The 23,085-nt window shown below is 40.5% G+C and overlaps 3 protein-coding genes and 1 non-coding gene across 5 annotated transcripts in view; 2 read left to right on the top strand and 2 right to left on the bottom strand.

Moving 5' to 3' along the window:
- The window catches only part of syt16 (synaptotagmin XVI), a 45,401-nt gene extending 37,149 nt beyond the window's left edge, over positions 1-8,252 (bottom strand). The window contains exon 1 of one of the 2 annotated variants that reach the window (XM_005949340.3): positions 8,079-8,252. In XM_005949340.3, coding sequence (XP_005949402.1) covers positions 8,079-8,091 — 13 coding nt within the window. In that variant the 5' untranslated portion in view covers positions 8,092-8,252. The remainder of the gene's footprint in view (positions 1-8,078) is intronic. The other variant, XM_014329966.2, reaches the window with a different exon arrangement.
- Positions 8,253-9,418: 1,166 nt separating this feature from the next.
- Positions 9,419-12,850, bottom strand: snapc1b (small nuclear RNA activating complex, polypeptide 1b). The gene is made up of 10 exons (XM_005949341.3): positions 12,510-12,850; positions 11,940-12,096; positions 11,716-11,856; positions 11,420-11,524; positions 10,966-11,124; positions 10,801-10,854; positions 10,585-10,647; positions 10,365-10,503; positions 9,875-9,946; positions 9,419-9,773 (listed from the first exon to the last, which is right to left on the bottom strand). Exons 1-10 carry the CDS (start codon positions 12,638-12,640, stop codon positions 9,736-9,738), a joined length of 1,059 nt encoding a protein of 352 aa, XP_005949403.1. The 5' UTR covers positions 12,641-12,850; the 3' UTR covers positions 9,419-9,735.
- Positions 12,851-13,631: 781 nt separating this feature from the next.
- yipf6 (Yip1 domain family, member 6) lies at positions 13,632-16,096 on the top strand. Its single transcript, XM_005949342.2, has 2 exons — positions 13,632-14,182; positions 14,908-16,096. Exons 1-2 carry the CDS (start codon positions 13,844-13,846, stop codon positions 15,253-15,255), a joined length of 687 nt encoding a protein of 228 aa, XP_005949404.1. The 5' UTR covers positions 13,632-13,843; the 3' UTR covers positions 15,256-16,096.
- A 5,028-nt stretch (positions 16,097-21,124) lies between these two features.
- On the top strand, positions 21,125-21,211 carry trnay-gua. Its single transcript is given in 2 exon segments — positions 21,125-21,161; positions 21,176-21,211. It is a non-coding gene; the product is annotated as a tRNA-Tyr (tRNA).
- Positions 21,212-23,085: the final 1,874 nt, after the last annotated feature.

Below are 23,085 nucleotides of genomic sequence, written 5' to 3'. Positions count from 1 at the left end.
CTCTGACAGTCAGACACTGAGCTCAGTGTTGGAAACTCAGAGCCTCCCACTGTCTACATGCAGATGGACAGGAAGAAACCCTTGGTCAAAGTCTGAGCTGGAAACACACACACACACACACACACACACACACACACACACACAGACACACACACACACACACACAAGCGCACATGTATGCCACTCAACAAGGCAGAATTTCAAATATAAAAATACTTGCATGAGAAAATAATCTCTGTGAAAGATGATTTTCTTCATTGAACCAAGAGCTGAAAACAGTTTGTTGAACATGCAAACCTATAAAAGGCAAGACCACATATTTTTTTATTTATTTATTTTCTCACAAGCTGATCTTAGCGAGATATCAGATCCGAGTAATGAGATGGAGAAATCGAAAAATTCCCAATCGCTAATCTGCGGCAGACCTCTGTTGTGAAAGACTGTTTGTGCATCAGTGCATGCTAAATCTTTATCCGCTGATTAATATGCAGCTGCTGACTTTTCCAGCCTCGCCTTTGAAGTGAGTAGCTCCAGAGGAGAGAAGAGAGCACTTTGATCTGAGCGTTCGAAAAGAAAGTAAAAAAAAAGAAGTCACACAGCAGCAGCGGCAGCGAATGCCACGTTGTTACCACTCATTAACAGGGATATGAGTGGTCTTGAAGAGGAAAAACATGCTGCTTTGTAGTTTTTCCTTTCTTCTTCTTCTTCTTTTATCCATGAATAAAGCATAAGGAGTACATGCTGTCTCTCTCAGTTCATTCTAAGGTCACTCATTAATGTGGGTAATTAGTTTCAAGACTTGTGGCCTCTTTGTGTGTCTCCTTATCCTCTGTCTACAGATTAATACTTTAACACACAGCTGAATGCTCTCTTCTCACTGTAATGAAGGCAGACGCCTGAGGAATACAGGATGATTATTTCTCTGTCTGGAATTGAGCAACACCATGCACAATCTAATGTTTTATTTCATTCAGTATCCCAGTAGGGCTACATTTATCATCATTTTTTTCCCTGCTTGTTCTTTTATTATTCTATACACACCACAAAACACCTCTAAAATTAATGCTTTGTCCAGTCAATTTATTAAGCACAACTAGATACTGGATGGCTCAGTTCTTTGAATAAAGGTTGCTCAGTGGCACATACGCTAACTCACGTAACGTCTGGCTCACGGAAAGTGCTCAGTCGGCCTGAGAGCCGTGCAAAAAGTCCCGGTCCCTAGCAGACTGCCATTAGGAAACACCACACACACATACACAACAATTTATAAAAGAAAACAAAGTTGGAACTGAAATTTCATCACAAATTTTAAACTGTCTTGTGCACTACCTGTCCCTCAACAAAGTAATCACATTACATGTATATGAACATAGAGGGCGAGACACTGAACTGTGGTTCAACACCCTGACAAAAAGCAATCAGCCACCAGCACCAACCACGAGGAGCCTAAGAAACACAGAAACATCGGCACAGCATGTTTTCATTGTCAAACACACTGACCACAAGGTAAAGAGCACGTACGCACACACACACACACACACCTGAAAATCATAGTTTCCTTGGAAACAGTCCATTGGCTCTATTATGGTATAATGAATGTGTTTTTTCCCACCCACATGTAAGAAGGTCTCATGTTACCATGGTGCCATCTGTCTGTCCTGATTGGCTGGGAGGACAAGAACATCTCGGGGTTGAGAGATGATGAAGAAAGAAAAACAAGTCAAAAGTGGTTTCATTTGGAGCGGAGCTCCAAGAAAGACAGTCAAACAGCCAGGGCTCTGGGTTCACTAGTCTATGAATATGCAGCACTGAGCCAGGTGCAAATGCTCTATTCATGCAACCCTGAGGTCCCAAATGTGGTTCCTGTGAACTCGAATGAGGAGACGGCACAAACACACTCACCATAAGGTATTGAGCAAATCTGAGCATTTTTAACTACAAGAAGAAGGAGAATCATAAATTCCCCTCATTAATACTTTGTAGAGACAAAACTGATGAGCTAGAGCTTCACTGAAATATTCTGCCGTAGCTGTTTTGAGCTGAAGCAAACCTAAATGATGGTGATAACACCACCGAGCTTTACCACTTTATGACATCTTCTTTTGATAAGAGAAATATTTTCAAGTAAAGCCAGTTTTTTTTTAGTTTGACTGATTTAAAGATTCAAAGAATTATTCAATGAATTATTAACCATATGCAGCTTTTCACCAGCTATCTGAAACATACTAAAAAAAATCAAAAACCAAAACAAAGCCATATTTACAGGGAAGCTGCCATGTGTGCTGAGCCAGTCTATCCCTGTGAGGTGAATGACCGTTCCAGCAAAGCTTCTAAAAGGAGCTGGTCTCGGTTAGATGTGTCAGTGAGGAAACGCTCAGGTAACATTTTCCAATCAGCGTGGCTCACTAGCTTGTCTTATTTTAAAGAACAGGAGCTGTATGAAGCCGGTTAAAGCCTTAACTTTAATCAAAGATATCCCTCAACAGCACGTATTTTTGTCTAACTGAGGAATAACTTGATTATATTGCGATGTACTGTGAAATTTTCTTTGAATATGACTTCCTGTGAAGTATTCTAAGCCTTAAATGTCTTAGCAACAAAACTATTAATGCTTCATGCATTGCTGGGAAACCAGGATTTACAATACTAGTGCTGAGCTCCCATCTGCTGGTAAAATGCTGCATTACCACGGCAACACCAGAGGACTGCTGCTACACCGGAGGCTCGGGAATCTTTATAGAGCCTATGACGTAACCTACGCAAGTGGCCAACATTGTGGCCGGCTTTATGTGGTGCATTATGTGTTAGTTAAAGTGTGGTTGTGTCCCAGTGTTTTATATGTGCTGCCAGTTCTGATAGAAACATATGAAATTTGGGGACTTTTCCCCCCCGAGTGCCCACTCTTTGTTGTGGTAAGTTTATTTCTGTTGCCAGAGGGAAAAGACATCTTTCACCACGTTTGTACATTCCCTCACGTCCACTCCAGGGGTTTCAGGAATCTCACTCAAGGAATTTGCTGACATTTGTGAATCTTTACATTAGGGGTGTCAGACATAAGATCGGATGGAGCTGATAATATCAAGGCAGATGTTTGACTTTTAACTGTATTTTCACAAGTTGTACGGCTTTTTATGTTGATAAAGAACTAACTGAATGCCATTCATATACACCAAAGTAATTCAGTAACAGATAAACAACTACATGACTGAAGTTGCTATATTTTCACTACTGACTATATCATCGGTACTCGCTCGCTTGAGTCAAACTGAATGATTAGCTACATGTCTCAGTTTAAAACCTTTACCACACAGTTAAAAATTCAAGCACAAATGCTGACTATTTTAATGGTTATGATTTTAGGAGTTAGAAGTAAATGCATGTTCCACATACAGATCATAAGTGGTATATTAAACGCATGTAAATAGAAGTGAAAATATTGATTGAATCTCTGAATATTTTCCGTTTTCCAACTACACCTTCAACTTTACAGCATAAAAAACAGCAGTGCTCACATTATCTATTCAATTGTGCACCAACACTAATTTACACAGAGCCTTTGCCACCTCGCTCTTACTCCCATACTGGTAACTACATGTACACGGAAGCAATGAGATTTTAAATGACTCAGATAAATATTTCTCTTTTCTTATTTGAAAAACAGCACCTACACTTATTATTTTATATCATGTAAAACAAAAATCTATATGAAATTTTCTAAGTTTCTTGTTGCAAAGTCTATCGAACTACTAAACAAATCTGCTAACAAACCACTAAGAAAAGCAACACTATTTAAAGGTTACACAAGACAAGCATCAAAGAAATAAATAGAAGATAAATAAAAAGAGGCAGAAAGTGGCCACTGTCCCAGCAGAGGGCCCAGAGCAACAGCAGTGGTTCAGCACCTAATTAAGGCCCCTGCCCAGTGTTTTTCATGCTAACTTGTGCTTCCTGACCTGCTCTGCCCAACAATCAGATGACCCCCCTAGGAGCAAGCACTTTGGTGACAGTGGGAAGGAAAAACTCCCTTCTAACAGGAAGAAACCTCCGACAGAACCAGGCTCAGGGAGGGGCGGGGCCATCTGCTGTGACCGGTTGTGGTGAGTCTCACATGCTGGGAGAAGGTAAGGTCTGAGAGGAGATGGGGTGAGGATAAGCCAAAGAAGCTTGTCTCTCCCCGTCCAACCTGGATTCATTTGGTCTGTTTCACTGTGCTGACTTCAGCTTTTTGTATTTTGTTTCTTCTGTCCCGATTTAACATAATTCGTAGTTGATTTGTACGTTTCAGCTTGAGAATCTCTGGACTCCTTCATTTGTGTTCCTATTTAAGATAATTTCTAACTTAGTTAGAAAATATAGGGGATATAATTTGACCACGCAGTTTAGAGGCATAACAGGTAATGTCTCAGGGTAAAACAAGCTCTGTAGTCTTTGTAACGTTCACCAACCGTAATACCGAGTATAAATCCCTGATGAACAGAATACATCAAAGGAAAATGTTGAGAAATTAAAGCTCTCCAACTTTTAACCTACTTTCTTTTGCTGGCGGCGGAGTTTCAGTGATTCCTCCTTCCCTGGCCATGCTGTTTCTCCTCTTCCTCACTTCCTTCTACTCTAATTTTAATCTTCTCTACAATTTGACCAGTGAAGAACTTGACTGCTTCACTCCCTCCTTCATCCCTCAGTCCTCCTGTAAATGCAACCGGATCCCTCAGTCTGAGCTGCTTTGTGCCCAGTGTGAGCCATCAATCAGCACAGCCTTCCTGTCTCCCAGTGGGCGAGGCAGATGTGTCTTCCTGAATACCACCAAGGCACAACAACGAGGAGGAAGGCAGAGAAAGCGAATACACAACTGGACTACAGAGCTCACAACCACTTATTTGTAATATTTGTTTTTATATTTAGAATCAGGAAGGTGAGTGAGGATGAGAAGCTTAGTTCTTAACACAACTTTTAAGTTCAATAACAGCATTTAATAAGCCTGCCCTCCCCCAACATAGGCATTGTGACTGAACTTGCAATAACAACTTTTGGCCACCTGGGGCAGCACAAACAACAGTTGATGTGGAATATTTAGTGTTTGGATTTTGTTTATTAATCATAAGGACTTCCATTAGTTTCTGCCTTGGCAACATTTCCCAGGGTTTGCTGTTATGCTTTGTAAGTAAACAGTATAATCAAAACAATGTCATTAAATTAGCCAACATAATTCATATATTATTAAATTATTAATGATGCTGTTGATGACTTGGCACATTTAAAATGGATTAACTGATAATGCAAGAGAGGTCCATGATGCAGTGTAGATGTCATCTTATCTTATTAAAAAAATGTTTTTTGAAGTGGCCACAGGAGTACGCTACGGTATCAGACACAAGTTTTATAGCACATATAAAAACAAAGCTTTTTCCTTTTCGCTACATGGTAACTAACGCTAAACAGCATGACGCACAGGTTAACCAGGCTTTCAGCTCAATGTTAATCTGGACAGGTGCTGCTAGCCCTCAGATGCAGCAGGACGCATGTCAGCAATTAAAAATAGTTCAGGATTCATCCATTATTCATTGTTAATGTGGGCATCAGTCGTAGGTTTTAGCCATTCGAGCTGCAGCAAGCAAACAAACACCAATAAATCATCCACACACACAGTACCTGCTCAGCAGCAGAGACAGCTAAAGACTGACTACTGAACACAGAGGAACACTGAGCTCATCATAAGTCAGATATTTCCATCAGAGGGTGGTAAAGCCCCCCAAACAAAATTAAACCAGAGAGAACAGTGGACCCAAATTTTCTCTGTTTGCCGGACAGCCAAAAAAGAACTCTTGTGCCCCCCTGTGGACACTTTTGACTGTGGCAGATACCTGCTGTAGCTTCAGTTTACTTTCTACTCTACTCTTGCGAGAAATTTTTAGTGACTTCAATAAGCCTGTAAGGCAAAGCAACAGCGACTGGCTATGTGGGCCTGCTTTCTAATAGGGCACTAACTCCACCATTAGGCCTTTATTCTTAAAAAAGAGGGAAAAATGGGTTTCAAGGCAGTTTAAATGTCCTAATACTGCTAATCACACACACACAGCAACACACAGCAGAAGCAGCAGCAGCAACATTAGATCGTATTGAGAGCCCTCCTCCACAGCGGGGAGGAGAGAGCCATGAATAAGACATTGAAGCAGTCTGTAACTAGGCCACAATAACCAGAAACAGCCTCTCGTGCATGGCTAACTGCTTCCTACTGTTTTGCGGAACATGCTGAGCATTGCTTTGATGCTGTTCTGAATCTTGTCTTAGCATCACTGACAGGTTAAGATGTAAACATCCAGTATAAGCCATCTCAAAAAGTCTCTGGCTGCTGTTCCACACATCTATTGATTTTTTATGATTCCCAATAATTCTTGACTTACAGATGAGTTTCTCGTTTTCAGTAACATGTTTTTCATTCTCAGAGTCACAGCTGACACAGTAAACTGTATGTGAAAGTTTTTTTGGCAGCTCATGTAGGACAACTTCCAATTTAAGCAGAAATAAGCCTATTCCTTGGTCGGTGTCTCACCTGGGGTGGGTTTTAAGACAACGGCTACTCACACCAGCATCACCAGGCTAAAAAAAAAAAAAGACACTAAATCTTAACATGACAACCTGCCTGTGGTCTTTCACACAGCCTCCACTTGCATATATTTAAGCAACTATCTGGTCTCCTTCTGTCAAAGTAAGTGTCCTCTAAATCTTGACAGAAGGATCTTTTTAGTAGTCAAGCCTCCTGACAAATATGAAATATACCAGAGCTAACAATACCTATTGCAAATGTGGCCTGAGCATGAGGAAGCACACTTATGCTTTGCAATGTCCTCCTGCATGCATCAGTGCCCATGATTTTATTGTTTTGTCTAAGTAAATCGACTGCACACTAAAATATATTAAATAAAATGTTATCAGTAAACTAAATTCTACAACAAAAATAACAACACTTTGCCTGTCACCTAACATGGCCATTTGGCGTTACTGCTGCAGGACATTCACGTTATGCCCAGATGAACAGAATCAGCTTTTTGGAGCTGCATCTGAAGTCTCATGATACAGACTTAACCGACCTGCACATAAGCCTTTATGCTTTTTTTGCATTTCGTTGCATTTCACCAACATCTATTTCCTCAAAATCAATTTTTATTATTAACAATAGTGACAGCAAAATATTTCTACATACAAAGGGCTACAATTTTAAAGTCGTTGAAGAGCAAGCCTCGCATAGATATCATATGTACAGCTGTTGAGTTACTCTCTATTTGAATGAATGAATGAATGAATGAATGAATGAATGAATGAATATGCCATGTTGTAGTTCTGTAGTTCTAATACTCTGCTTGAAAGACACAGGGTAACTCGACAGTTCAACTTGAACTTGCAAACTATTTTTATGCAACAGTGTACATTAAAATGAAATATAGTAAAATATGACACGTGTTTCTGGCTTTAATTTATGAAACAAAACGACGTCTCCGTGTCTGTTTCTGAACCACTTCTACCTGACAAACCATCATTGTCCCCACCACCTGCGCCGCCTGACTGACAGAGCAGCCTAAAGGGAGGCTCTGCTTTTGGGAAACCCACTGGCAGAAGAAAGGGAAACCCCGTGTAACATCCAGCACATCCCGCTACATTCTATCAACGTCCTTACCGATATATATTGCAATGTCTCTCATATTATATGCTCTTCATGTGCAATTAGCTATTATACCCAACTGTGCGAGCAAAATAGGCGTCCTTGAAGTGGCCATGATGAGGCAACTATTAACTCTCCGGAGTATCACAAATTTGCTATAAGCCCCAGCAGAACGATTGACATAATTAATTAAATTCGCTTAAACGATGACTGGAAAAGGTTCTTTAAGAGCAACAGTCTCGCTCCATATGAAAAATATCTGTAGCAAATCAAAGGAATTGATAAATTGGCCTTCATGTACTGGCGCTCCCAGTCAGTCAAAATAAACCAGGAGGGGAGCCTGAAAACAGCAGACAGGGAGAAAAAAAGCAAACTAAAAACATTAGATGCAGTCACACGGTGAGGAGGTGGGTATACTTACTGTCAGAGGCCATGGCTGTGGCTGTTTCCCTTCAGACTACGAGCAGAATCGGATGTATCATCGGAGGAGAGGAGGCAGCAAGCATCCCCGCCGCTCCTCATCCTCCAGACCCGCAGATCTGCAGTCACACAGCGGTGAGCGGTGAGGCGTTCACTGACTGTGGGACATTTGACAAATTTAAATAGTCTATCGGTTATTTGTTTTACAACTCAATATTTTGTGATCTTGTTATTTTATTTTATTTTATTTATTGGCCAAATAGGTGTAAGTTATGAGTTAACAATATTGTTTCACACATACAGTCAGTACTATGTAAAACTCTTGTGCAAACACACCAAAATGCAGAGTTTGTACAGTTCTAATAAGGTTGAAAGTCAATATTTAATATTACAATTTTTAATCTTCAACACAGCCTGAACTTCCTTAGGCGAGCTTTCTTGGAATTTCCTTAAATAGTCTTCAGGAACAGTTCTCCAGGCTTCTTCAGAGACATTTTAAAAACGCGTGAAGGAAAAATTCTAGTTTATTCTCACATTTAGATTAAGTGGTTACAAGTTCACTGTAGAACTTTGCATAGCCTTGTATTTCTTAGGTGAAGGATGCATGTGTCAATATGACCTGCTTAGCTTAACTATGTTATCTGCTGTGCTGACTGTATGAAACTCCCAGGGAGCCAAGTGCCGGGTGCTTCCTGGAGCATAGTGTGGAAGCTCTCTGCCCAGCAACAGCGCAGGTGGACAAGAAACTATTGTTACTGAAACGATAGAGTGTGTGAAAAGGGAGCTGCGACGTCTCAAGGGCAGAGCTCTCCTGACTGTGTAACTGTGATGGTCTACGTCTGTTTTTCTCTCCTGCATGCAATAATTAAAAAGCTTGACCACAGCTGACCTCGTTGCACTTTCCACCACAGCTTTCTTGGATGTTTGCTGCCTAATGCTGAGGTCTGGGCTCTCATTTTGTCAAAATGTATAGTTCAAGCATATAAAAGTCATATTTAAAAAAAATCTGTCATACATTATTTATAAATTAGTCCATTACTTAATTTATTAATCACTAAAAATGTCAAAAAAAAATGAAAACAAAGTGCTAAATAGTAAATTTTCAGTTCTAAAGCTGCTAAACATAGCTTAGGCTAAAATTGCATTTACAAACCTCCCTCCAGCTGACATCTTGGCATTTGCCCGAAAATTATAAGCACTGCGAGGAAAAAACAAATCAAGCAAAAAGAAGATAATGAAAAACAAATTTGAGGTTATACTAAATAGCAAGACCGAATACTGAAAACCAGATGTCCACATTTTCAAACACATGGAATGTTACACAAGAAAGAGACAGACAACTGTAAAACAATGAGTTTTTATAGTAAACTATCAAATTTGATCAAATATTGAAAGATATAAACACATGAATGAAAATGCTTCAGCAGACGGCGTTTCCTTCAGAGAGAAAGCTACATAGCGATAAGCTTTACTATGAACAATGTTTCTATTAATTTACTGTAACTGTAATGTAACCACCAATGAACTGATTAAAAAATAATTTAAAAACATGATTAAATAAAAAGGTAAAGATGTCAACATGATTTATTACAATAGCAAAGCACATATCAGACTTCAGTGGATGCTCTGAACAGCAGCTCCAGTGTTGTGCAGTTTCTTCAGGACCACTTGAACTTTTTGTACTGTTTCGGTTTATCTGCAAGAAAAAGAACATAAAGAGCACAAGCCAGCCAATGAAAACACAGCAGAGGCCAGTGAGCAAACACACGAAATATAAACGAGCCTGATCACGCTTACCATCACCAGCAGACTCGAGCTGTGCAAGCCGACTGATCTTAGTGGTCGTCATTGCTTCCGTCCACAAGTCACCTGAGAAGTACAAAGGATTCATTCATAAAGAGTTTCCATGTAACAAAATTCTATTCTAATTCTATTTTAATAATCAGCAGATGGAAAATATAAAGCATAGTGTACATGTGCAGTGATTTATAGATTAAATCCAGGCTGTTTCTGCGTGTTTTTTTAGCACTTCAGTGTCACTGTTTAATTTTACCGGTGCCTCGGAGGACTTATATCCGCAATAAAGAACAGAAGGGTGATAGCAATAATAGGTTTTTATTTATTTATTAAAATATGGCATCTTAAAGCATGCTGATAATTTCCTACAACTTACTGAAGGTAAGTCTAATGCAAACCAGTTTGTCAATGTCAAGGTCAGGGCCTGGGATCACACATAAAGCAGGAACGGGTGTGAAATGTTTATCTTTAGTGGTTACAGGAAGATTACCTGAAATATGGAGATTCTCACTGGTTCTGGCTTTGAGTGACGGCTTGGTTATTCTGGAGCGACCTAATGTGGGGGCGGATCTGGCCTCGTAACTGGTGAAATCCACTTCCACCTGGCGGTGACGCCTTGACTTGGAGGCCTGAGGGAAAAAAACATATGAAATAATAAATTGTCACAATAAATATAAAAATCAGTAAAGACTGCATCCACTGACACAAACCTCTGCTGCTTGTCCGTACGCCTTCAATTTGATGGAAGCAAGGAGCCCTGCCCTTTTGGAGCACTGAGGACACACACAAAGACAGCGGGTCAACAGAGGCGTCTCTGGAGAAAGTTACAGCATCTTTGGAAAACTCCAACAGCTTTCTGACTTCCTGTGATTCATCACCTAAACCTGCAAGAGACATGAGGTAAGACACTGAAATGGCTATCTCACCTCCTGCTGGGATGATGTTCCCTCACTGCTGTCCTCTTCTTCGTCCACACTGTCCTGTCAGGACAAAACACGACACAGCATCACATCAGAGGTGGGAAAAAACACACAAAAGGTGAAGCTATAACATGGTAAAATAAACTGTAACAATATGTTCTGTTTTCAGACCTTCCTTTTCTGCCAATTGTAGAAGTCGACCACAGCGCTGCGAAGCTGAGGGACGAAGTTTTTACGGATCAGGCTGACGGACGGATCTTGCTGCGCTGATGTCAGAGAGAGGGTGGATGCCTTCAGATTCTCATAGTGCTGGTGAATGTTGTCCATTTCCTGCAAGACAACAAAGATACCTGTTTGCGATGTTGTGTTGTTAATGTCCACCCCCCTTTTCACAAACCGCAGTATTTTTATTTTGAAATCTGAAAGGATGCTCCGTGTCATTCCTGTGTTCACTTTCCTGCCCTCCTATGCAGCTAAAATCACTTTGTGTTGAGTATTTTTAACGTCACAGAGAGAATAGGATGCTTCTGCAGAGAAATGCAGCCTGAAATGTGATGCAGCTTGACTGCTATGTAACTACATTTGGCGGGGTTTGGGTAGTAGGGGGAAGGAAGGGTCGACTTACTTCCAGCAGCTCGATGTTAACCAGCTCCTGTGGACGGGACACTCGCTCCATGAACTCCTCATGCATTGGCAACCTTTCCACCTTCCTCTTCTTATTGTAGGTGAGCTGGGGGAAGGAAAGAAGATATATCTACTCTAACTAGTGATGTAATGTTTCTAGCCTTGGATGGACCACAATTCCTGTCAGCTGAGAGCAGAATTCTGAGGTTGCTGTGGGCACAATATCATGGAAGCTGAAAATAAAATAAAATAGATCCACATTAAAATATATTTAAAATATTTAGACAGGAAACTAACCAGAGAGGGTGTGGCGGTGAAGTGGAAAGCTTTACAGAACATGAGCTGCTGGAGGATGTAGATCACGTCGAAGTGCTGAGCAACTGTAGCGTCTTTCTCAAACGTCTTCACGTCCGCCCAGTCCTTCAGTGCCAGACGGATCTGCAGCCAGAGACACAGCAAGAGCTTCATTTCAAGTTTGCTGATCACTTTAAGGAGAAAGTACATGTGCTGTCGGTCCTGACCTGCTCAGAGGGTGACGCATTCTGGCACTGATACAAGCTGTACAGGAGGTAAAGTCCTCCTACTCGGATCTGGAAGCTGAAGGGTGGCAGGAAGAAGACAGAGGCCACGTCCAGTATCAGACGACTGAATTTTCGCTTCTCGTGGTTCACAGTGCCACTGCAGCCAGAGAAACATACAACACTGAGAAAGGATTTCTCCAGTAAGGGGTCTAAGAGCTCAGTGGTGCTGCTGCTGGTGGTGGTGTGATGCATGATCTCCAGTTTAATTTTTTAAATGTAATTTATTCGGTTGTTTCCTGTGTGTTTATCCATGTTTTCACCATTGAGATTATTTGTTCATGGCCCTTTCACCTTAATTATTCTGTACTTTGCTTTCCTGGAAATTAAGTGTGTCTATAAATTGGACACTTGTGTGTGAAATGTTTGCCTTTTAATAATAAAGATAATAAGGGTGACATGAACTTAAAGAAAATATTTCTCATTCTGACACACAAAAAACCTCAAAAGAATTTGGGTAAGACTCAAACCCTGTATTGGAAAACAAAGGGATGTTTTGAGCAGAAAACCTACTAGAAAATCTGTGAGAACTTCATCTCTCTCCATATTCTGGCGAAAATCTCGAAGCGGACGGACTGTGTTCGCTGGAAGCGCTTCAGGAGCTGCTCGCAGTCTGCTTTCACCTGTTTCCCGCAGAAATCCATCGTCCTGATGCCTCCACACACGAGTCAACGTGAAAACACAACGTCACAGAGCTTACGTCGTGGACATCATCAACTTTTATTTTTATTTACGTTTATTTTCAAGCTTCTGCAGCGAGAAAATGTCTCTTGGTTAGCGAGACCGAAATTTAAACACAAGATTAAACAACCGTCGAGCACTTAGTACGTCACCAGTCCTCGGCGGCTGACGACACCTTCACTGACCGTCTTGAAAAATGGAGGTCACGTTTTTTTTTAAGAACTTTATTTATGAACCTCGCTACAGACAAAAAGGCACCAACAATGGTTATTCAAGAAACTAATATACACAAAGTATAGCATTAAAAAGGAAAGAAAAAAGAATAACAAAAAGTGAAACGTGAAAAATAGACACAAAATGCGAAGAAATGACAAATCCTGCACTGTATCTGGAAAAGGTGGGGTCATCTTAAAATTTAATTTATTGAATAGAGAAACTATTACTGAATAGAGCAAACCGTGTTATTTGCAAGTTTTTGACTCTTAATCGGGAGTTTTTATTTGTTCAGTCATTTGTTACATGGTTTAGCTTTAAAATATCCACATTTATGAATAAAATATCTCCCTAATAACAACACAGTACTGATAACAGACTCCAAATTTAGATTTGCAATACATATCCATAAATTTAATTACAGTGACTGCTAAATGTGGTAACCGAATCCCTCTGGACTGTAGCCAGCTACCCGTGACATTTCAGCTTTCCCCGACTCACAATAGAAAAACAAGTGATCCAGACTTCTCATTTTCACAGATTATACACGTGTTCCCATCTAGATTACATTTTCATTTTAAGAATTCATTTATTTATTTATTCGGTACATCTCATTTATGACTTTAGACTTTACTTCTTTTACTTTAGGATGAATGGGAAGTAAATATATCTATTCTTCGTATAAGTTTAATTTCCTCACTGTTTTGTTGCTGGTGGAACTGACGCAGGTGAACCTGAACGTACCACACGGATATCCAGCGTCTGCCGGAAGTAAACAATCCTCAGCTGACGTGGAGCATACGCCGTCAGTCCAAGTCACAGAACAGGATTTAAACTCACCAGTAACTGCTGCTCTGTCTGCTTTTTTTCTTTTAAATAAGTTAAATGAAGTTTTCTGACTAATCTCCCAGAAGCTCTGACGACGTTTTCACAAAGCTTCTCAGCGAGGTAAGATGGCGGCATCGGAGGAGGCCAGCAGACCGTTCGCCGGGCTGTCAGACGTTTCCATCGCGGAGGACATCCCGGTGGAAGGGGACATCTCGGTGCCCGTCGGCCCGTCTAGAAGAGATGATGAATTCTCCACTCTGGACGAACCGGTTAAGGACACCATCATGAGGGACCTGCGGGCGGTGGGGAACAAGTTCATCCACGTCCTCTACCCGAAGCAGAGCTCGGCTCTGCTGCGGGACTGGGACCTGTGGGGCCCGCTGCTGCTTTGCGTCACGCTGGCTCTGCTACTGCAGGGCGGTGCGGCCGACCACGAGGACCAGGGAGGACCGCAGTTCGCTGAGGTTAGAGGGTTCATCATCTCTGGATCCAACAGTTCAAACTTCACTGCGTATCCCTCCATGAATTAATGAGCCGTTTCAACCACATTTATAAAGTTATTAGTGAATTCTGCTCATTACTACTAATATCGAACAGTAACATACACTGTGTCGCATGAAAATTCTTAAAAGTATTATTAGCTAAATGTAAATCGTAGATTATTCATGACAGGATTACAGATCGAGAGCTTCTGAGAGGAGGTGAATCACAGTGTCCGTGTGTCAGGGACTAAAATGAAGGGAGAACACATATAAAAGGCGAAAAGTGCGGTGTTTTTCCTATTATGTGTAAGATTGTGCCAAAAGTGCAATAGCTTAGAGCAGGGGAGTCAAACATAAGGCTCATGGTCCAAAATTGGCCCAGCAAAGACTCCAGTCCAGCCCACTGGACGTCTTTGGAAAATGTGAATTGAATTAGCAAAATAATTCTACTTTATAATTACAGGAAAGTCTGGGCATTGAGCTCCAGAATTTATTTCTGTAATTTTAAACGTTTATTTCTTACAATTTAGGCCCAAAGAATTGTTGCGTTCATTTACCACAGCACCATTTCTTTACTATGTAGAACAGCTGAGACGCACTTCTCAAATATATTGAGATACCTCAGGGATTAAATGTGCAGTTTTTCTGTATTTTAAGTAAATGCCTCTGCTGACTCCCTGCTAACAAAAACATATTGTTCTTCCCAGGTCTTCGTCATCGTGTGGTTTGGCTCCATCATCATCACCCTCAACTCCAAGCTGCTGGGTGGCACCATCTCTTTCTTCCAGAGCCTGTGCGTGTTGGGATATTGCATCATGCCTCTTACAGTGGCCATGGTAGTGTGTAGGATTGTCCTGGTCATCAGCTCCGGGAGGGTCGTATTCGCAGTGCGGCTGGCGGTGGTCACGGCGTCCTTCGGCTGGTCGACTTTCGCGTCCACAGCCTTCCTCGCCGACAGCCAGCCTCCCAACCGCAAGGCACTGGTGGTGTACCCGGTGTTCCTCTTCTACTTTGTGATTGCGTGGATGATCTTGACATACTCGCCACAACAGTAGGCGAAGGTTTTCTTGGAACGTCCACAACCGTAGACAGATACAGAATCTGCCTTTGAACAAAGATGAATAACTACTGAACTGACTGTGAGCAATTCTGAAACAGCATTTAGACATGAAGGACACCAAATTTAGGACTCTTTCTGGAGTAGTGGGGAATGTTGGGCTGCAGAGTGGAAAAGCTGATGAATATGTTCTTATTTTTCCAGTTTGTCTCGCTGATGTGTTTATGTTGTGTAAAAAGAAAAAACGTGTATGTGGAAATACTTCATGAATGTTTGGACTACCAGGGCTACAATGGTTATTTTTCTTTCTCTCTTGATCTCTCTGGGTGTGATCGAAATCTCCTGTCTTAAGAACATGGACAGCACACATTTTCACACTGAATTAATTTTTAACAACATTTAGCTGATCTGATTATGCAGCTTGACTAATTTCTTCTTTTATTTTATTTTTGTATTTTGTTGGGTTTTGTCTCAGCGGACAGTGGAGAGTTGACATGGATGATTATAGGTAGACTGGTTTGAGCTTTTTGTGTGTTTTTTCCATCAATGTTTTCTCTTTGAAACCGTGCAAAGCAAACCATAAAAATGCCAGATCCGGCTTTATTACTGACAGTTACAGTGAGTTAAGGATACAGTTATTTAACAGTTGAGTCAAAGTGATAGACAGGGGTTTATCAGCTATAAATAAAGAAACTATATGATAAAATCTCTGCCCACATTTTAGATTTTTTTTAGTAGTAAGCAGGTATTTCCTGTGAAACAGGCATGATGATAAGTGTGGAAGACCATGTATGCCAATAGAAAATAAGTTGTTGTAAAATAATAAAATAATTAATTTACTTGACTCAAATAATTCAAGTAAAAAAATTTAAGAAATTATAAAAGAGAAAAATATAACCATTCGAAATGTAGAGAATCATTATTTCATCATTTTTGTTCTTAAAATATGTTCTTAATCAGATTTTATCTCTTGAATAAAAATATCAAATTCAAAATCATCAGGCAAACAAACTTAAAAAGAAACAACAACCCTGAATTTTTAACATTTTCTGTGTGATATTTCATACAACATGTGAATTAGACTTTTAAATCATAATTTAGTTTTGTTTTTTTTTAATTTTGTACTCTGGATTTAAAATTTAAAATAGAGATTAGGTCAGGTCACAGGTGCAGAAGTCTAAGGAGAGATGACAAGCTCACTTTCTTCCCAACCATCTGCCAGCTCCTACGATGGAATACTTCGGCGCTCCCTAATTAGCTGAGAGATTTGCTCTCTTCAGCGTGTCGTGTGTCCTGGGGTATCCTCCTGGTCGGACGTACCATAAACACCTCACCTAATCAGGTCCATAAATGACCTCAAGTGGCTCATTTTGATGTGGAGGAGCAGTGGCTCTACTCTGAACCGCAGGCCTCACTCACCCAACCTTGAAATGAGATGAAGAATAAAAGATAACCTGTTAAAAAAGAATAATAGGCTAAACATTTCCAAGTTACATTTTTAATCTAAATGATGTGATAAAGAGACAAATGTAAAAAAGTTAGATGAAAAGTTGTACATTTGTTATTTTGGAGGGAGTTAACTTTTCCATTTGACTTTTAATTCTTCAGTTGGACTTTGTTTGATCTTAGAATTTGGATTTTGTTTTTTTAAAGGTAAAAACAAAAAAAAAATTAGAGTAAAGAAATTAACTTAAAGGTTGAGCTAATAGCAAAAATAAGAAAGTTGGTATTTGGGTTGGTTTGGTCAGCTGGGATCAAGTAAGTCACATCTGTGGGAGAACTAGCAGTGAAAGAGAAGAGAGAATTGTATTAGTTTTACACACCTGACCAACTGCTTCTTCATTCATAAGCGTTTTGTTGCAGCATATTGATGATGGGCCATAAATGGAAAATTTAAGACCACAATGTACTGCAGCTGTATTTTTTTGGGTTTGAATGGGCAAGGTAGGAAATTAGTAACTGAAACTAAGTTAATAAGAAACAAAACAATGATTGTGTCTTTAAATTTATATAAACACAATCTCACCCTTTTCATTTATGTGACCAGTCAGTAGACGAAGGACTGTCCTTTAGGACTGTGGGGTCATTTTTTCTCGTTAATTATGTTTAAGTTTTAATCAATAAAATAAATATAAAAAACAACTGTTTAACTGACCTGATGTCAGTTAATGTTTCACAATGAACATTTTTTGAAAAGTACCGTTACCTTATGCTTCCATATGTTTTTACTCGCGGACAAAAAAAGACTTCCTACGTCAGGTGTCTACACACATTTTCCATCACAACGAAAGGAAAAATAACTGGTTACAAACATGCAGGCAACTTATGACAGTAAGAGAGCACACACACTGCATATGTTGGTCTATTTTGGTATTAGTGACATAGACTGATTAAAAGAGACACAAAATTAAAAAACCCCAACACATTTTGCATCTCTCTGTGGTCGTTTTATTTCCATCTAGCTGCATAAAGATATGAAACACTGGTAAGAAAATTATTTCAAGGCTGCTCTGCACTGACCACTCCTCATCTCCATTCCCCCAAATTCTCAGAGAAAGAAAAAAAAGACATGATAATTTCATTTCGATAAAATAAGCACCAAGATGACAACAAACTGGGGAATTGAAAGGAGATTTAAGTTGCCGAAAGACGCTGTGTTGAAAAGCTGACAGCAGGTTTCTTGAGTAATGACCCTGCATCAGTGTGGAAAAGCCTACAGGACTACAGGAAACCATCCCCCTCCAGCCAAGAACTTGTTCTAATGCACTTTTAAAAGGGACACATTCCTGTCCTTGTCCACACACTACCCCACCTCAGGTAAGAATACGCCTCTGTTAAACTTGATTTAGACTTCTACAGGAAACGTATGTCCTCACTTACGACATAACCGAAAACTCCTCTAACCCTACACCGCAACCTTTCATGCCATTTGGGTCATTTCAGGCTACGTGGAAGGTTACGTCATAGGTTTAAAAGAAGTTTCCGGTTATGGTGCAAGGTATGGCGTAGATTTCCCACTGAAGCATAGACCAAGCATTACCCTTCCTCCTGAAACTCAGCCTGCATACATAGCAAGTGTGTGCAAGCACGGAGTAGTGAAGTGACACAAAATCAGGAAAGCATCATGCCCAAAGAGAGTTTTGCCATTTCATTTTAAAGTCTGTTGTAACAAAAGGTGTTACAGACCCAGTACAACACACACACACACAGCCTGTGTTTGCAGGGAAGTGATGGTTTATTTTTCAGTGTGATTACACCACCAAAACTCCTACTCTTGCTCATGACAACGTTCCAGCTGTCGTGTCCCCACTGAAATAGGGAGAGCATGATTAGCAAATAGCTCCCAGATGCCCTGCCAGCCTCCGCTGTCCCCGCCCCCCCCCCCCGCCCTCCTTCTGCAGCGGCCACAGACCTCACCCCTCCACATCTGTGTTGACCCGCTGGCTTCTATCTAGACTTTTCAACCCTGTCAAACGCCATCATGCTTTCAAAGGTCCACCTAAATTCCAATCCCCAAAAAACACATCCATCATAGCATTAAATAACTACAGGCTTGTATCACTGACATTTGTAGTCATGCAGGCGTATGAACATCTGGCGCTGATCCATCTGAGGAGCATCACAGGACACCACCTGGATCGACCGGTATTTGGTTACCAGGCAAACAGATGGGGGACTTATGATTCTTTGTTAAATGAAGCAGGTAGATACACTGTAACCACCCTGCTGTTGATTTCTTCTGTGCATTTCAAGATACTTTTTCACCAGTTTTTTAATTTATCAGTGAGCAAATAACAATCATCACCTCAGTATAATAATACTCATAGCCTTAATATAAGGACTAGTAATCAGAAAGTAGAGGGAGTTTAATGAAATTATCACTACTGACCTGAGAGAAAGTGCACCTGTAAAAATTTGAGGGACGAATGTTGCTTGCAAAGAAAAAAAAGTGAGCCCAACAGAGAGTGGGAGTCCAGGAGGGAGCTTTGAATTGATGAAATGAATGTTTGTGACGCCAATACATGAATTCTGAACTTATGAATATGGTGGAAACAAACTAGGGAGAAAGTTGTGATGTGAATGTGCTTTAATTATTAAGGACATGTTACATGTAAAATAGGGACAACATTTATTAATTTGTAAACAAAAATAACATCTTTTCCACAGTACTGTTCCTCATCTGCAGTACTGTGGGGTCCAAATGATGTTTGCTACCAAAGCAAACAGGCTCCAAGTGACTAAATACAACAAAATAATTAGAATGTATCCATATACATTGATTCACAGGCTGAAATGCTTCTGATATATGGGGTTGTAATGATGAGGAGGAGGAGGAAGGACGCTGTTTCTTATAACAGCAGTATATTCAGAATTTAGCCTCTTCCCTGCATCTCCTGCTTTACCTTGTAAAACCTCTGAATGACTGAAATTTGATGATGACCCTCTCTTCTCCTCTAACAGCTTACCTGTGGTATCATTAAATATGGACAGCACTCTTAGACATCCTGCAATAATTTCATAGTGTTCTGATGAGAGTGGGGCAATGTCAGTGTGTAAGTCTGCCAAAGCTACTTTTACGCATTCCCTGAGGTCATGAACACGTCGGCGCATTATGCTATGTGCTGTTCTAGCATGTATCCACCTCTTGAATTAGCTTCAATGCTAGCTGGCCCATTTGCTCCAGCACTTGTGTCAGCCTCCTCTATAAAAGTAGCCAACAAAAAATGATTATTTCCAGTGTCATTGCAGCAGCAACCTAAACAACATGGTGTTGTGTAGAATATTATAATAAAATAAGTAAAGTGATGTTTCCAGTGGAAAGTGCTCTTGAAATAACCCATTGTCTTCCTACAGTTTGCCCAGATGTCAGGCAACAGAGTTATATAGTCAGGAGCCCTTTTTAATGTGTCAATTGAAACTTTGCGCCACACAATTTGTGCCACGCACATCAGTCACGAGGCATTAAAAGTGTGTGTAATACCCCATTCTGACACAAGTGCTGCTTCTACTTTTGCTAAATTTTCAGCAGCATTTGCTGCAGGGAAAACAGAATGCAAAGAGCTGTTTGCGTGTATAAAATGGCACGTCACAGCTAGATACGTATCAGTGTTGATAGGGGTCCACATATCTGATGAACTAACTGCAGATGCCTTGGACACAATGACCTTGGCTTTCTCTTTGGATGTGTGTCCTGAAAACCATAGTTTTCAGAGAAAATGGGGAAAATCCACGTCATTCTTCTCCCCTGATGAGGAAAGAAAAAGGCAATATTCAGTTACAGATGTCCCTAATTAAGTCACATTTTAAACATAAATTAATGGTGTCTAATACAAACGAACTGTGCAATTTTATGTTTGTATACAGTCTTATCACTGCGTCCTAAACGCCTTACCTGGATTTTTGAATCCAAGTTCTTTTGAACACAACAGACACTTCGCCTTTTAATATACCAGAAATTGGAAGAAATAAATAACAACACAGGATCCGCTGTGTACTTTATACTTTATTACTTAGATTAATTACTAATAAATGACCTTATTACACAATACCTTATCAGGTGAGATCAGTTCAAAATCTCCCCAGAGAGGGGGAAATCTCCGCTTTCTTGCTGGTTTCATCACACAAAAAAGATTTGCCAAGAAAAGAGAAGAATTTGAATCGCACGCCAAACCTGAGAACCACTTCCTGAATCAGTCACGTGGTCATCACCACAAACCTCAAACGTGCTGGAGGAAAAAGGAAACATCATTAGCTAAAGACGAGCAGTCAGGTAAAGGCCGGCGTTCATTAGCCAAACCACACGCATGGATAACTTCACCCTGACTGAACCCATCAGTCTGTCCTGTGTGAGGCGAAACATCGACGTGCCTTCGATAGCTCAGTTGGTAGAGCGGAGGACTGTAGAGGCAGTAGCTGAAATCCTTAGGTCGCTGGTTCAAATCCGGCTCGAAGGACATACTTTTACACTAAATTGTCAAGAAGGCTGTCAGTCATTGTAGTCTAAGGAGCTTTGAAAGAAAAGCGTCTGGACATCTTTAAGCTTCCTTCAAGACGTTTCACCTCTCATCTGAGAAGCTTCTTCAGTTCTAAGAGCAACTGGTGGAGATTTTAAGCCCTATGGGAGTGTCCCACCAGACACTGAATTTTATGATGTCAGACAAAGTTGGAAGTCTGTTTGAAGTTCAAACATTAGCTGTACTTCATTGACTGTACTGACCTGAAGCATGTTCGCTTCTAATAATTGTTTACAACTAGAGAGTCATCGGGCCTCCCAGGTCACTAACTAATAACTGTTACTGCACTTATTGTGAATATTATGCATTATGCTGGACTCGGAGTGTTAAAAACAGCTTGAAATTCTCATGAGTTGTTTGCAAAAGAAAAATTACCATCAAAATGCGGCTACCCCTTCGGCGCCAGCTGTGGGCTCAAGGCCGGAGCTCAAGGCTGGAGCCGAACAAAAACTCCCTGATGACGACTGTGTTGAGTCTGTTCCTTCCCATTCCCTACAAGGCCACCTGGGTTGGCTGGAAGACTGTTTACTTAGCCTGGCAGGGCGAAGGACACTGTCTCAGCTGAACTATGGACACGCACACACATACATATACTGATAAGCACTCACCGACGCATCACCCTCCCTATCCAACGCCACCTCCAATGCTTACCTCCCCCATGATGTAGACATCGGGTCAGCTGGAGGCGCAGTCGAAGATTGCAGCGGTCCCAGGTCAGATGTACACACTGGAACTCTTTCCCAGGTTGCTTGTCTGTGTTTATTGTGTTATGGTATGTTGATACCTGTGCATTCCTGTATTATCCTTTTGTGTTCCACATTTCAATGTTTTTTTTCCTCGCTACCTAGCCTGACCTGTCTCCCCAATGTGATGTTTGTATTGTATGTACGGTCGGCAAGGTCTGTCATCTCGGTTGTGGGCAAAAGACCTGCAACTGACAAATAAAGGCGATCTCTCATCTCTCTCTCTTCTTCAGCTTCTGTGCAGATTGGACTATTAAAGATCTGCAAACAGCAACATGTTTCTGCCTCTCTCCACACTTTTAAGGAGAGCAACACTAAAATAAATAGAAGCATACACTTTGACAATCCTGTATTAACGCCTGCATTAACACAGAATTTTAAAAAAGATAAATTACTGAGAGGACTGTAAATATTCTCACAGTATTCTCGGCTGACACTCACAAACTGTAAGCCAGCTGTTCCAGTGGGTTTTTTTGTTTGGTTTTTTTACTGAGTTTATTTCAAATGTTCAGGTTTCAAATCAGTCTGAATGATTCTTAATGATGTATTGTTCACAAATCTAGCCTACATGTGCAGTACTCTATACAGCTTAACAACAAGTACTAATCTGTCAAACATTAAGGCAGCTGATGAAAATACTGGTGATAATGCCTCTTTCTGTTTTGCTCTGGTTTCCTGCAGGTGACTACAATGCAGCACAACTGAACCTGAATGGAAACCTGCAGCATTATCTCATCTTTGTAGTTCTCATAATACACTGAATAAATTCTAAATATTATAATGAATAATCCATGAAAGGGAAGAAACTTCTGGATCCAAGAATCCAGACCTAGCTGGGTCTGGCTGCTTGGCCTCACGCGTTTTTCCCCAAGGTGAATATAGCTGTTGATACAAAAACAAACAAACAAAAAAAACTAAAACAAACGCCATATAACTATATATACGGCATAACAATTTCAAAGGACATATCAGACATTGGACAAAAAATAAAGGACTACATAGACATCATAAATGAAATTCCTTGATAAAAACTTTCCAGATTGTGATGTTGAGCGACTTTAATTCGGTTAT

This window comes from Haplochromis burtoni, unplaced genomic scaffold, assembly GCF_018398535.1.
Source record: "Haplochromis burtoni strain Fernald_Lab_line unplaced genomic scaffold, NCSU_Asbu1 Contig_655, whole genome shotgun sequence".
NCBI lineage: Eukaryota > Metazoa > Chordata > Actinopteri > Cichliformes > Cichlidae > Haplochromis > Haplochromis burtoni.
This window is presented reverse-complemented; position numbering and strand designations above follow the sequence as displayed.